The sequence below is a fragment of the Spea bombifrons genome, chromosome 11 (assembly GCF_027358695.1).
Source record: "Spea bombifrons isolate aSpeBom1 chromosome 11, aSpeBom1.2.pri, whole genome shotgun sequence".
NCBI classification, from domain to species: domain Eukaryota; kingdom Metazoa; phylum Chordata; class Amphibia; order Anura; family Pelobatidae; genus Spea; species Spea bombifrons.
Window position 1 is genome coordinate 37,592,753 of NC_071097.1, and position 18,319 is coordinate 37,611,071.

The following is an 18,319-nucleotide window of genomic DNA, read 5'->3' on the forward strand; positions in this document are numbered from 1 at the left end:
AAATATAAAATATCTTCGGAAGTATTCGATTGGTGGATTAGTTTGTTATATAAATATATTAATTATTATATATATTATAATATTATTATTATATATACCGAAATTATTATTATATATATTATAATATATATATATATTATTATTATATATACTGATATTATTATTATTATATATATCGATATTATTATTATATATATTATAATATATATAATAATAATATATTATTATTATTATATATACCGTATTTATTATATAGTATTTATTATACATAAATAGGCAAATAGATGACAGATGATTGAAAATTGATTCTTACGGGAGGAGAACATTTTTCCAGCCACGTCCCGCCATAACTCGATGTCTTTGCTTTCAGGGTATCAGAGGCAGCTGACCTACAGACACTACGACGGCTCGTACAGCGCTTTTGGGCCATCGCACGGAGAGGGTAACACTTGGTAAGAAGCCACGGAGAGGGGCAAATAGAAATGTGATGGAAAGTGTAACGGTTTGTGTAATGGAAACTATGATGTAATTATGATGTAATACGCGTCCGTCACCTTTCCAAACCGTTTACAGATGACAATAAGCAATATATATGTATTAACCCCGTGTACGCCATGAGAGTGGCCGTCTTCACTTCCTGTTCTCGGAACTCCCCATTAAGTTATCGCTCCCCTTTTGCTGCCGATTGCTGCTGATTGGTTCACCCTCTCTCTCCGCAGGCTCACGGCTTTCGTTATGAGGTCCTTCGCTCGCGCTCGTTCTCACATTTATATCGAGGAGAAGCAAATCACCGACGCGCTCTTGTGGCTAACACACCGGCAGAAGGACAATGGCTGCTTCCTGAGCGTCGGACAATTGTTTCATATCGACATGAAGGTGAGGAGGGCGGCGGAGAGTAAACGGGACAGAAACTATACGTACCGGGCGATACGAGAGACAAGGAAGGGCATTAACCCTTTATACAGTGGCCTCCTTCACAGTGTTATAACTCTCATCAATCTCAGGCATCCAGAGGCCGTGTGCTGGAGACTCGCTTTCCGTTTTGCTGACACCTGATGATTTCTGTCTCACTTTAGGGCGGCGTGGGTGACGAAACGACTCTGGCCGCGTACATCACGATCGCTCTGCTGGAATACCCTCTGCCTCTGACGGTAAATGCAGGGGGCGGACGGACGGACGGACGGACGGACGGATGCTACACCTTAACTTAATGCAGACAGGGCAGGGGTCAAAAATGTGTGGTTATTGCCTCCTAGTTAAAGTGAATACTTTTAGCCCTTATATAAACCTGAATTCAACAGCTAGAGGAATGGAAGGAAGTTTTACTTTACTGAGAAGATGGTAGATAAATGGAGCAGCCTCCCAGCAGAAGTGGTAGAGGGTAATACAGTGAGGGTATTAAACATGAATAGGATAGGCATTCGGCTCCTGAATCTAAGATGAGAGAAAGTCTTACCCAGGGGTGGTTCGTACCAACGGAAACGTATCTCGGTTTGTCGCTCGTGGAAAGATTTGTACGGATTGATAAATTACAATCGGTGTTTTCATTCACAAAGCCGCGTAGCGGTCCATGCTGACCCGGTCTGTCCCCTGTCTGCAGCACCCCGTGCTCCGGAACGCGCTCTTCTGTCTGGAGACCGCGGCCATCGCTGACAATAACATCTACACCCAAGCGCTGATGGCGTACGCTTTCACCCTGGCCGGGAAGACAGACGCTCGCACTCGCCTTCTCGAGACCCTGAAGGAAAAGGCCATCGAGAAAGGTGAGCGGCGCGCGGGTCGGAGGGCGGTTTCTGGGGCGATATACGCCGCTAACCGTGATACGTTTGGTAAAATGTTGTCTTTGAGGGAGAGTCTCTTTTCGGTCCGATGAGTTGTTCCGGGGTGTAGAGTGGACGTTTTAGTAAATTTATCCGGCTTTGGCGCATGGTTTTTGTCGGATGTACGTCCCGCGTTCCATGATGTCAAGTCTCGCTGCTCCAAACAAGAGACTTATGTCGTGTCTTTTAGACGGCACCGTCCATTGGCACCGGCCAGAGTTTTCAGGAACCAGTCGGGCCCCCAACCGAAGAGCCCCCTCTGTTGAAGTGGAAATGACCTCCTACGTGCTGCTGGCCATCCTGTCCTCGCCCCGGCCCTCCGATGAGGATATAACGTACGCCACCAAGGTCATCAACTGGCTCATAAAACAGCAGAATCCTACCGGCGGCTTCTCCTCCACACAGGTGGGTTCCACTCCACTCCTCCACTGATTTCATGAGTATGACATCATTTTATATCTTTATACCCCGTCCAGCTGTCACCAGCTCAGGGTCTGATCTTATTAATAGTGCGCCTGGAGAAGACCCCATAAATGAGTGCATGGGGGTCACGGCACGATACAAACCCCGATACAGATTTAGACCAGTTTTAGTCCGGATGGTCCTTCTCAACCAGGGGCCCCTCAGAACCTGCTTCATTTCCGAGTGCCATTGAATTAGACACGAATAGTAAGAACAGGGGGTATTCACTAAAGAAATCAGCGTAGGCTCCTTCGGCCACAGAAATCCATCTCTGGGTGTCCTTAGCTGGAGAAAGCCTCGGTGGCCCCGATCTGAACCCGTGACCCGGCTCCATGTTGACCTGGATGTTGTTTTTTTTGTTGTTCCCCGTCAGGACACGGTGATGGGTCTCCAGGCTCTCTCCCTTTACGGGTCGCTGACACAGAGTCACGATAGTCCCCGCACCGTCTCTCTCGCGCTCGACGCTTCTCCGATTGCAAAGCTCCACGTGGAGGATTCCAACCGCCTGCTGCTCCAGAGCGTCCCTCTGGACAAGGTCCCCGCGGATTACACTGCCACCATCACTGGGAGCGGGTGCGTGTATCTACAGGTGGGTCATGGCAAGCTCTCCGGCTCAGTCCTAATCAATGCGTTAACCTATCAGAATCTGATTTAAAGGGAAAAAAAAATACACAAATATATTTTACTGCTCCTAGGAGCTTGCAATCTATGAATCCGCCCCAGGCAACTAATAGCCGCTCAGCTTTAAGTATTCGTTTGTGGCGGGCTGTGAGTTGTGAGCTTTAATAAAAGCGGAGCTGCAAGTCGCTTATACCGAGTCGCTCTAGAACTAGGTTTCATACGTCTGTGTCCTGTCTGTCGGTGGGATTATTAGCGGGAATGCACTAATTCCGCAGCGTTATCTCCTCTCTTCTTATTGCAGACGACCCTGAGGTATAACGTGCCTCATCCCAAGGAGGACGCTCCCTTCTCTATCTCTGTGACTCCGCAGCCGCCGACGTGTGACTCCAAGTCTCTGAAGTCCTTTAGCGTAGCTGTCAACGTGAGGTGAGGCCGGGGACATGCAGGGGACGCCGACCGACCGCCCGCCCGATGAAGAGTTTACAGATACAGAGGGTTCTATTTACTAAACTGCGAGCCGGCAGAAAGTTCAAGAGTGCAGCAGTTCTACAGCACTCGCATGCACTCGCCCGCGGGAGACACAATCCAAGCGAGATAAAAAGCAGGCAGCGCACGCATTCAGTCCGCGAGCTGCAAACGCGGAACGAAATAACGACCCGCATCCTCGTTTTTAATGCCCGTTTTCTCATGCCCTCGCCCGCATCTCATACACGTCACATACACTTTGCATGCACTTACAAACAACGTTATTATATATATTACATATTATATATATATTAGTGATTAGACGAATCGCCAGCAAATGAGGTCATGGCCCGGTCAGCTGACTTAACCTTTCACTTTGGCGACCATTCTTGGTGAACAGATCAGAGTCTAGACAGGGTGACAGGCAGACGGGGCTTTATCTGGTATATTATTGTCCAAATTGTTAAATTCTGCAAATTTAAATGAATGACCCCAAATATAACAGGAAGTCTCAGAGGATTCCAACTTTAACTGGCCACCAACTCCTACAACGGATCATTTAATATCATTTAATATCAGGATTCCTGCCAATATACCCAACCGCGCCGCGGCCTGCGACTATTAATTATTATTATCTTTTATGTATTTAGGCAACAGCTAATGACAATGAATACATTTAAGGTGTTGAGGGGTCTAGTCATTAGAGCTTACAATCTAAAAGAAGGTAGAGACCTGATACAATAAACACGAGGCTGCAGGCTTCACATTATTCTGTATTGATTCACATAGTGCTCTCACATTCCATAGCGCTGTACAACAAGATGGGGAGCAGCCACAGGCCCCGAGAGGTGGGCAGTTAATTATAAAAAAGGGGTATCAGACACACACATTTAAGGGGCAGCTCGGTTCGTGGCGACCAAGTTGTAGAAGGTAGAAGTCCATCAGCTGGAAGTGTGAAAGAATCCACGGACTCCACGTCACTGACGCCATGTTTCTCGTTCCTTAGTTACACCGGCAAGAGGGAGAAGACCAACATGGCCATAGTGGATATCAAACTGCCGTCAGGATACATCCCAATCAAACCCACAGTCAGAGAGGTACTCGATACCCATAACCATCGGCTGCCGGACTCTGAGCCTCGCGCGGCTGCTCACTGTCACCCTTTCCTTTGTCTTCCAGCTGACGAATGTCCCCCTGATTAAACGGACAGACATCTTGCCCAATAAAGTCATCGTGTACTTTGATTCGGTGAGTATTCAACGATCCAGACTTCCCGCGACTTCGAGGAGTCAGAGGAGTCGGGGACGGAGAGCGGGCCGAGGGCAACCGTTTGGGCAGAGCCGGCAGCGCCGCTCTACGGGGCTCGTTAGACTTTAGAGAGTCAGGATTCACACCGAGACGTGGGCTGAATCCACGCGGGTGTCTGTCCCACGATAACCTTTCCCTCTCGCTCTCCGCAGCTCACCAAGGATATTAAGAGCTTCCGCTTCTCGCTGGAACAGGACATCCCCGTCAGAAACCTTCAGCCGGCCACCGCCATGATATACGATTACTACGAGACAGGTGACGTATTACTGGGGTGTCCAGACCGGGGCTTTCCGCTGAGACGTCCTGACTTTTAGCGAATGTATTAGAACTGATTACAAGAATAAATAAATAATGTTAGAAAAGGGCATTTCTTTGACAATTGTGTTTTTTTTTGCTCTTCCAGATGAATTTGCGGTCACAGAGTACAGCGCCCCCTGCAGCTCAGAAGGTGCGTGCAATCCGGCAGCGTTCTCTGGATTAAATCTAGTATTAGGGTCATGGGTGGGAGGATGAAGCTAATTATTCTTAGCAGCTTCAGCGGCGTTATCAGCAGGAACCCGGCGGAACGCAGAGGAACGCAGCCGGAACGCTGGACTTCCACAAAGCCGCCTATCGCCATACTGCGTGATACAAAAGCATGAGAGCAGCTCCCTAATCAGGATACCGGAGCCCGCAGATGCACAAAGTGCCCCCCGCACGCTGGGCGAGGGACCCCCACTCTCCCCATGTCCGTTAAATTTTAGATTTACATGGCTCAGGGAACGTCGTTGCGTTCGATTGTGTATCACTATGTGATGTTATCGATTCAAGGTGCCGCTTTCCCCCCAAAATCAACCAAAGATGTGATAATAAATCATTACAGATGGCATCGGCAGAAGGTGGGATTAGCAGCAGTTTTCAGAGGGCAGCTTTGTGCACCGAGAAGCCTTGTTGCCCCCGTAACGCGATCGGCTTCGTCCGAACGGGCAGAGCAGATGAGCTGAATGACAAATTATACTTTCTTGTAATAATTGCTCTGTTCTTTCCTCCATAGATGAGACAAACAACGCGTAACGGAGGGACGCAGGAACCGCGTGGATTGTTTTTGTGAAATTATTGCGTTGCTACATAAAGGGTCAAAAGTTTCAGATTTATTAAAAAGTAAAAATGTTTTCCATTTCTTTGTCTAAAGGATTATTTTCTGAAATTCCTGAAAAATACGCACCAAAAACCAGACACCGTATCGTAGAAGCATCCGGAAGCGAGATAATTCCGGGCTGCTTCCCGCACGACTTTTAGAGCATTATTATTATTATACATTTCCGAATAATGTCACATCTTAAAATATTTCTATTATTAGCAAAGATGCTGCAAACACTACAAAAAAAACTAATTTTAATTAATTTGTGTATTTTCAAGAAAGCGAACAAATGTATCTATTTGGATAACCCCCCCCTTTAGCCCCCAGTAAGCATGTTCCGTGTGTGTGAACATGCGCTGCACATGCATCTGCTTCATTCAGTAAAGGACATTGCGATGGACGATCCAAACCGCGGTCTAATGATCTAATGAATAAACTCGCTCGTTATGACATCAGAGAACACCGATCAGTTTCTGTGCCGGGAGGACCCCCGTGACACGAGGGGCATTAGGTGATATCACAGGTGACAGGAGGGTCCGGAGGAGTCCAAGCCCTGTGGGTCTTTCTAGAAGACAGACAGAAGGCTTAATTTTTTTGGCGCATGCACAGCTGCTGTTTGGCGCCGGGGATAATGATAGCTTGATACCTGTGGCTGCGATGCTCTGCACAGCGTGGGGTGGTTGCAGGACATCAGGCGCGGCTGCCTCTCCTGTCACTTTCTGACAAGTATTAATGGAGAGCCCCTGGGCGTGCGCGGCTTTTATTCCGGTGCCACCTGTAATGCACCTGCTCACCTGGTGTGATGAAGCAACGCGTTCCCTGCGCCTCCCGTAACACGCAATCTATTACTGATTATTATATGAAGCGTGTTATAGGCGTGTTATGGACACCGTATCCCAGAGAGAAGCCAGAACAAGACTGCGATACCTTTTACTGAGAATTAAAACCGAAAAAGGGACCACTCTCCTCAACGCCACACGCAATAACCAATATCACACCAATAACTAATATTACACCCAATAACCAATATCACACCCAATAATCAATATCACACCCATAACCAATATCACACCCAATAACCAATATTACACCCAATAACCAATATCACACCAATAACTAATATTACACCCAATAACTAATATTACACCCAATAACCAATATTACACCCAATAACCAATATTACACCCAATAACCAATATTACACCCAATAACCAATATCACACCAATAACTAATATTACACCCAATAACCAATATCACACCCAATAATCAATATCACACCCATAACCAATATCACACCCAATAACCAATATCACACCAATAACTAATATTACACCCAATAACCAATATCACACCCAATAATCAATATCACACTCATAACCAATATCACACCCAATAACCAATATCACACCAATAACCAATATTACACCCAATAACTAATATTACACCCAATAACCAATATTATAACCAATAACCAATATCACACCAATAACTAATATTACACCCAATAACCAATATCACACCCAATAATCAATATCACACCCATAACCAATATCACACCCAATAACCAATATCACACCCATAACCAATATTACACCCAATAACCAATATCACACCCATAACCAATATCACACCCAATAACCAATATCACACCAATAACCAATATTACACCCATAACCAATATCACACCAATAACCAATATTACACCCAATAACTAATATTACACCCAATAACCAATATCACACCCATAACCAATATCACACCAATAACTAATATTACACCCAATAACCAATATCACACCCAATAACCAATATCACACCCAATAACTAATATTACACCCAATAACTAATATTACACCCAATAACCAATATCACACCCATAACCAATATCACACCCATAACCAATATTACAACCAATAACCAATATCACACCCATAACCAATATCACACCCATAACCAATATCACACCCATAACCAATATTACACCCAATAACCAATATCACACCCATAACCAATATCACACCAATAACTAATATTACACCCAATAACCAATATCACACCCAATAACTAATATTACACCCATAACCAATATTACACCAATAACTAATATTACAACCAATAACCAATATCACACCCATAACCAATATCACACCAATAACTAATATTACACCCAATAACCAATATCACACCAATAACTAATATTACACCCAATAACCAATATCACACCCAATAATCAATATCACACCCATAACCAATATCACACCCAATAACCAATATCACACCCAATAACCAATATTACACCCAATAACTAATATTACACCCAATAACCAATATTACACCCAATAACTAATATTACACCCAATAACCAATATTACACCAATAACTAATATTACACCCATAACCAATATCACACCCAATAACCAATATCACACCCATAACCAATATTACACCCAATAACCAATATTACACCCAATAACCAATAATACACCAATAACCAATATTACACCCAATAACCAATATCACACCCAATAACCAATATTACACCCAATAACTAATATTACACCCAATAACCAATATCACACCAATAACTAATATTACACCCAATAACCAATATCACACCAATAACTAATATTACACCCATAACCAATATCACACCCATAACCAATATCACACCCAATAACCAATATCACACCCAATAACCAATATTACACCCAATAACTAATATTACACCCAATAACCAATATCACACCAATAACTAATATTACACCCAATAACCAATATCACACCAATAACTAATATTACACCCATAACCAATATCACACCCATAACCAATATCACACCAATAACTAATATTACAACCAATAACCAATATCACACCCAATAACTAATATCACACCCAATAATCAATATCACACCCATAACCAATATCACACCCAATAACCAATATCACACCCAATAACCAATATTACACCCAATAACTAATATTACACCCAATAACCAATATCACACCAATAACTAATATTACACCCAATAACCAATATCACACCAATAACTATTACACCCATAACCAATATCACACCCATAACCAATATCACACCAATAACCAATATCACACCCAATAACCAATATCACACCCATAACCAATATCACACCAATAACTAATATTACACCCAATAACCAATATCACACCAATAACCAATATTACACCAATAACCAATATCACACCCAATAACTAATATTACACCCAATAACCAATATCACACCCAATAACCAATATCACACCAATAACCAATATTACAACCAATAACCAATATCACACCCATAACCAATATCACACCAATAACTAATATTACAACCAATAATCAATATCACACCCATAACCAATATCACACCCAATAACCAATATCACACCCAATAACCAATATCACACCCAATAACCAATATTACACCCAATAACTAATATTACACCCAATAACCAATATCACACCAATAACTAATATTACACCCATAACCAATATCACACCAATAACTAATATTACAACCAATAACCAATATCACACCCAATAACTAATATCACACCCATAACCAATATCACACCCAATAACCAATATCACACCAATAACTAATATTACAACCAATAACCAATATTACACCCAATAACTAATATTACACCAATAACCAATATTACACCAATAACCAATATTACACCAATAACTAATATCACACCTAATAATTAATATCACACCCATAACCAATATCACACCCAATAACCAATATCACACCCAATAACCAATATCACACCCAATAACTAATATTACACCCAATAACCAATATCACACCAATAACTAATATTACACCCATAACCAATATCACACCAATAACTAATATTATAACCAATAACCAATATCACACCCAATAACTAATATCACACCCATAACCAATATCACACCAATAACTAATATTACAACCAATAACCAATATCACACCCAATAACTAATATCACACCCATAACCAATATCACACCCAATAACCAATATCACACCAATAACTAATATTACACCAATAACTAATATTACACCCAATAACCAATATCACACCCATAACCAATATCACACCCATAACCAATATCACACCCAATAACCAATATCACACCAATAACTAATATTACACCAATAACCAATATCACACCCAATAACCAATATCACACCCATAACCAATATCACACCCAATAACCAATATCACACCAATAACTAATATTACACCAATAACCAATATCACACCCAATAACCAATATCACACCCATAACCAATATCACACCCAATAACTAATATTACACCCAATAACTAATATCACACCCAATAACCAATATCACACCCAATAACTAATATTACACCCAATAACTAATATTACACCCAATAACCAATATCACACCCATAACCAATATCACACCAATAACTAATATTACAACCAATAACCAATATCACACCCAATAATCAATATCACACCCATAACCAATATCACACCCAATAACCAATATCACACCCAATAACCAATATTACACCCAATAACTAATATTACACCCAATAACCAATATCACACCCATAACCAATATCACACCAATAACTAATATTACAACCAATAACCAATATCACACCCAATAACTAATATCACACCCATAACCAATATCACACCCAATAACCAATATCACACCAATAACTAATATTACAACCAATAACCAATATTACACCCAATAACTAATATTACACCAATAACCAATATTACACCAATAACCAATATTACACCAATAACTAATATCACACCTAATAATTAATATCACACCCATAACCAATATCACACCCAATAACCAATATCACACCCAATAACCAATATTACACCCAATAACTAATATTACACCCAATAACCAATATCACACCAATAACTAATATTACACCCATAACCAATATCACACCCATAACCAATATCACACCAATAACTAATATTACAACCAATAACCAATATCACACCCAATAACTAATATCACACCCATAACCAATATCACACCCAATAACCAATATCACACCCAATAACCAATATTACACCCAATAACTAATATCACACCAATAACTAATATTACACCCAATAACTAATATTACAACCAATAACCAATATTACACCAATAACTAATATTACAACCAATAACCAATATCACACCCATAACCAATATCACACCCAATAACCAATATCACACCCATAACCAATATCACACCCAATAACCAATATCACACCAATAACTAATATTACACCAATAACCAATATCACACCCAATAACCAATATCACACCCATAACCAATATCACACCCAATAACTAATATTACACCCAATAACTAATATCACACCCAATAACCAATATTACACCCAATAACTAATATTACACCCATAACCAATATCACACCCATAACCAATATCACACCAATAACTAATATCACACCCATAACCAATATCACACCCAATAACCAATATCACACCCATAACCAATATCACACCAATAACTAATATTACACCCAATAACCAATACCACACCCAATAACCAATATCACACCCAATAACCAATATCACACCCAATAACCAATATCACACCAATAACTAATATTACAACCAATAACCAATATCACACCCAATAACTAATATCACACCCATAACCAATATCACACCCAATAACCAATATCACACCAATAACTAATATTACAACCAATAACCAATATCACACCCATAACCAATATCACACCCAATAACCAATATCACACCCATAACCAATATCACACCCAATAACTAATATTACACCCAATAACCAATACTACAACCAATAACCAATATTACAACCAATAACCAATATCACACCCAATAACCAATATTACACCCAATAACCAATATTACAACCAATAACCAATATCACACCCAATAACTAATATCACACCCAATAACCAATATCACACCAATAACTAATATTACACCAATAACCAATATCACACCCAATAACCAATATCACACCCATAACCAATATCACACCCAATAACTAATATTACACCCAATAACCAATATCACACCAATAACTAATATTACACCCAATAACTAATATCACACCCAATAACCAATATCACACCAATAACTAATATTACACCCATAACCAATATCACACCAATAACTATTACACCCAATAACCAATATCACACCCAATAACCAATATTACACCAATAACTAATATTACACCCAATAACCAATATCACACCCAATAACCAATATTACACCAATAACTAATATTACACCCAATAACCAATATCACACCCATAACCAATATCACACCCATAACCAATATCACACCCATAACCAATATCACACCCAATAACTAATATTACACCCAATAACCAATACTACAACCAATAACCAATATTACAACCAATAACCAATATTACACCCAATAACCAATATTACAACCAATAACCAATATCACACCCAATAACCAATATCACACCCAATAACCAATATTACACCCAATAACCAATATTACACCCATAACCAATATCACACCCATAACCAATATCACACCAATAACTAATATTACACCAATAACCAATATCACACCAATAACCAATATCACACCCAATAACCAATATCACACCCATAACCAATATTACACCCAATAACCAATATTACACCCAATAACCAATATCACACCCAATAACCAATAATACACCAATAACCAATATTACACCCAATAACCAATATTACACCCAATAACCAATATCACACCCAATAACCAATAATACACCAATAACCAATATTACACCCAATAACCAATACTACAACCAATAACCAATATTACAACCAATAACCAATATTACACCCAATAACCAATATTACAACCAATAACCAATATCACACCCAATAACCAATATCACACCCAATAACCAATATTACACCCAATAACCAATATTACACCCATAACCAATATCACACCCATAACCAATATCACACCAATAACTAATATTACACCAATAACCAATATCACACCAATAACCAATATCACACCCATAACCAATATTACACCCAATAACCAATATTACACCAATAACCAATATCACATCAATAACCAATATTACAACCAATAACCAATATCACACCCAATAACCAATAATACACCAATAACCAATATTACACCCAATAACCAATATTACACCCAATAACCAATATCACACCCAATAACCAATAATACACCAATAACCAATATTACACCCAATAACCAATATTACACCCAATAACCAATATCACACCCATAACCAATATTACACCCAATAACCAATATCACACCAATAACCAATATTACACCCAATAACCAATATTACACCCATAACCAATATTACACCCATAACCAATATCACACCAATAACTAATATTACACCCATAACCAATATCACACCAATAACCAATATTACACCCATAACCAATATCACACTAATAACCAATATTACACCCATAACCAATATCACACCCATAACCAATATCACACCAATAACTAATATTACACCCAATAACCAATATCACACCAATAACTAATATTACACCCAATAACTAATATTACACCCAATAACTAATATTACACCCAATAACCAATATCACACCCATAACCAATATCACACCCATAACCAATATTACACCAATAACCAATATTATAACCAATAACCAATACCACACCCATAACCAATATCACACCCAATAACCAATATCACACCCAATAACCAATATTACAACCAATAACCAATATCACACCTATAACCAATATTATAACCAATAACCAATACCACACCCATAACCAATATCACACCCAATAACCAATATTACACCTATAACCAATATTATAACCAATAACCAATATCACACCAATAACCAATATTACACCCAATAACCAATATCACACCAATAACCAATATTACACCAATAACCAATATCACACCCAATAACTAATATTACACCCAATAACCAATATCACACCCAATAACCAATATCACACCCAATAACTAATATTACACCAATAACCAATATTACACCAATAACCAATATCACACCCAATAACCAATATTACACCCAATAACCAATATTACACCCATAACCAATATCACACCCAATAATCAATATCACACCCAATAACCAATATCACACCCAATAACTAATATTACACCCAATAACCAATATCACACCCATAACCAATATTACACCAATAACTAATATTACACCAATAACCAATATCACACCAATAACTAATATTACAACCAATAACCAATACCACACCAATAACTAATATTACACCCATAACCAATATCACACCCATAACCAATATTACACCCAATAACCAATATCACACCAATAACCAATATCACACCCATAACCAATATCACACCCAATAATCAATATCACACCCATAACCAATATCACACCCAATAACCAATATCACATCCAATAACCAATATCACACCCAATAACCAATATCACATCCAATAACCAATATCACACCCAATAACCAATATTACACCCAATAACCAATATTACACCCATAATCAATATCACACCCATAACCAATATCACACCCAATAACCAATATTACACCAATAACCAATATCACACCCAATAACCAATATCACACCCAATAACCAATATCACACCAATAACCAATATCACACCCATAACCAATATCACACCAATAACTAATATTACACCAATAACCAATATCACATCCAATAACCAATATCACACCCAATAACCAATATTACACCCAATAACCAATATTACACCCATAATCAATATCACACCAATAACCAATATTACACCCAATAACCAATATCACATCCAATAACCAATATCACACCAATAACCAATATTACACCAATAACCAATATCACACCCAATAACTAATATTACACCCAATAACCAATATCACACCCATAACCAATATCACACCAATAACCAATATCACACCAATAACCAATATTACACCCAATAACCAATATCACACCAATAACTAATATCACACCAATAACCAATATTACAACCAATAACCAATAGTAGAACCAATAACCAATATTACAACCAATAACCAATAGTAGAACCAATAACCAATATTACAACCAATAACCAATATCACACCAATAACCAATATCACACCCATAACCAATATTACACCCAATAACCAATATCACACCCAATAACCAATAATACACCAATAACCAATATTACACCCAATAACCAATATTACACCCAATAACCAATATCACACCCAATAACCAATAATACACCAATAACCAATATTACACCCAATAACCAATATTACACCCAATAACCAATATCACACCCATAACCAATATTACACCCAATAACCAATATCACACCAATAACCAATATTACACCCAATAACCAATATTACACCCATAACCAATATTACACCCATAACCAATATCACACCAATAACTAATATTACACCCATAACCAATATCACACCAATAACCAATATTACACCCATAACCAATATCACACTAATAACCAATATTACACCCATAACCAATATCACACCCATAACCAATATCACACCAATAACTAATATTACACCCAATAACCAATATCACACCAATAACTAATATTACACCCAATAACTAATATTACACCCAATAACTAATATTACACCCAATAACCAATATCACACCCATAACCAATATCACACCCATAACCAATATTACACCAATAACCAATATTATAACCAATAACCAATACCACACCCATAACCAATATCACACCCAATAACCAATATCACACCCAATAACCAATATTACAACCAATAACCAATATCACACCTATAACCAATATTATAACCAATAACCAATACCACACCCATAACCAATATCACACCCAATAACCAATATTACACCTATAACCAATATTATAACCAATAACCAATATCACACCAATAACCAATATTACACCCAATAACCAATATCACACCAATAACCAATATTACACCAATAACCAATATCACACCCAATAACTAATATTACACCCAATAACCAATATCACACCCAATAACCAATATCACACCCAATAACTAATATTACACCAATAACCAATATTACACCAATAACCAATATCACACCCAATAACCAATATTACACCCAATAACCAATATTACACCCATAACCAATATCACACCCAATAATCAATATCACACCCAATAACCAATATCACACCCAATAACTAATATTACACCCAATAACCAATATCACACCCATAACCAATATTACACCAATAACTAATATTACACCAATAACCAATATCACACCAATAACTAATATTACAACCAATAACCAATACCACACCAATAACTAATATTACACCCATAACCAATATCACACCCATAACCAATATTACACCCAATAACCAATATCACACCAATAACCAATATCACACCCATAACCAATATCACACCCAATAATCAATATCACACCCATAACCAATATCACACCCAATAACCAATATCACATCCAATAACCAATATCACACCCAATAACCAATATCACATCCAATAACCAATATCACACCCAATAACCAATATTACACCCAATAACCAATATTACACCCATAATCAATATCACACCCATAACCAATATCACACCCAATAACCAATATTACACCAATAACCAATATCACACCCAATAACCAATATCACACCCAATAACCAATATCACACCAATAACCAATATCACACCCATAACCAATATCACACCAATAACTAATATTACACCAATAACCAATATCACATCCAATAACCAATATCACACCCAATAACCAATATTACACCCAATAACCAATATTACACCCATAATCAATATCACACCAATAACCAATATTACACCCAATAACCAATATCACATCCAATAACCAATATCACACCAATAACCAATATTACACCAATAACCAATATCACACCCAATAACTAATATTACACCCAATAACCAATATCACACCCATAACCAATATCACACCAATAACCAATATCACACCAATAACCAATATTACACCCAATAACCAATATCACACCAATAACTAATATCACACCAATAACCAATATTACAACCAATAACCAATAGTAGAACCAATAACCAATATTACAACCAATAACCAATAGTAGAACCAATAACCAATATTACAACCAATAACCAATATCACACCAATAACCAATATCACACCCATAACCAATATTACACCCAATAACCAATATCACACCAATAACCAATATCACATCAATAACCAATATTACAACCAATAACCAATAGTAGAACCAATAACCAATATTACAACCAATAACCAATATCACATCAATAACCAATATTACACCCATAACCAATATTACACCAATAACCAATATCACATCAATAACCAATATTACACCCATAACCAATATTACACCCAATAACCAATATTACACCCAATAACCAATACCACACCCAATAACCAATATCACATCCAATAACCAATATCACATCAATAACCAATATTACACCCATAACCAATATTACACCCAATAACTAATATTACACCCAGTAACCAATATTACACCCATAACCAATAGTAGAACCAATAACCAATATTACAACCAATAACCAATATCACATCAATAACCAATATTACACCAATAACCAATATCACACCCAATAACCAATATCACATCAATAACCAATATTACACCCATAACCAATATTACACCAATAACCAATATCACACCAATAACTAATATTACACCCAATAACCAATATCACACCCATAACCAATATCACACCAATAACTAATATAACACCCAATAACCAATATCACACCCAATAACTAATATTACACCCAATAACCAATATCACACCCATAACCAATATCACATCAATAACCAATATTACAACCAATAACCAATATTACACCCAATAACTAATATTACACCCAATAACCAATATCACACCCATAACCAATATTACACCCAATAACCAATATCACACCCAATAACCAATATTACACCCAATAACCAATATCACACCCAATAACCAATATCACACCAATAACCAATATTACACCCAATAACTAATATTACACCCAATAACCAATATCACACCGATAATCAATATCACACCCAATAACCAATATTACACCCAATAACCAATATCACACCAAATAACCAATATCACATCAATAACCAATATTACACCAATAACCAATATCACATCAATAACCAATATTACACCCATAACCAATATTACACCCAATAACCAATATCACACCCATAACCAATATTACACCCAATAACCAATATCACAACCAATAAGCTGATTAATGCCGGCGTGTTACTCTCTGTAGTACGCGTCACTTTGCAGAATATCGCATCACTTCACAGCACATTGCGCCGCGTCACGGTGATCACTAATTCTATATGTAACTTAGGCAAAAA

General features: G+C 38.0%; 1 protein-coding gene across 2 annotated transcripts in view; it reads left to right on the forward strand.

Annotated features, from left to right (window-relative positions):
* The window catches only part of A2M (alpha-2-macroglobulin), a 23,518-nt gene extending 17,686 nt beyond the window's left edge, over nt 1-5,832 (forward strand). For both annotated transcript variants that reach the window (XM_053450327.1, XM_053450328.1), the window contains exons 25-36: nt 371-452; nt 720-876; nt 1,077-1,151; nt 1,601-1,763; nt 2,011-2,225; nt 2,656-2,871; nt 3,205-3,329; nt 4,375-4,465; nt 4,548-4,616; nt 4,829-4,931; nt 5,080-5,124; nt 5,710-5,832. In XM_053450327.1, coding sequence (XP_053306302.1) covers nt 371-452; nt 720-876; nt 1,077-1,151; nt 1,601-1,763; nt 2,011-2,225; nt 2,656-2,871; nt 3,205-3,329; nt 4,375-4,465; nt 4,548-4,616; nt 4,829-4,931; nt 5,080-5,124; nt 5,710-5,729 — 1,361 coding nt within the window. In that variant the 3' untranslated portion in view covers nt 5,730-5,832. The remainder of the gene's footprint in view (nt 1-370; nt 453-719; nt 877-1,076; nt 1,152-1,600; nt 1,764-2,010; nt 2,226-2,655; nt 2,872-3,204; nt 3,330-4,374; nt 4,466-4,547; nt 4,617-4,828; nt 4,932-5,079; nt 5,125-5,709) is intronic.
* Nucleotides 5,833-18,319: the final 12,487 nt, after the last annotated feature.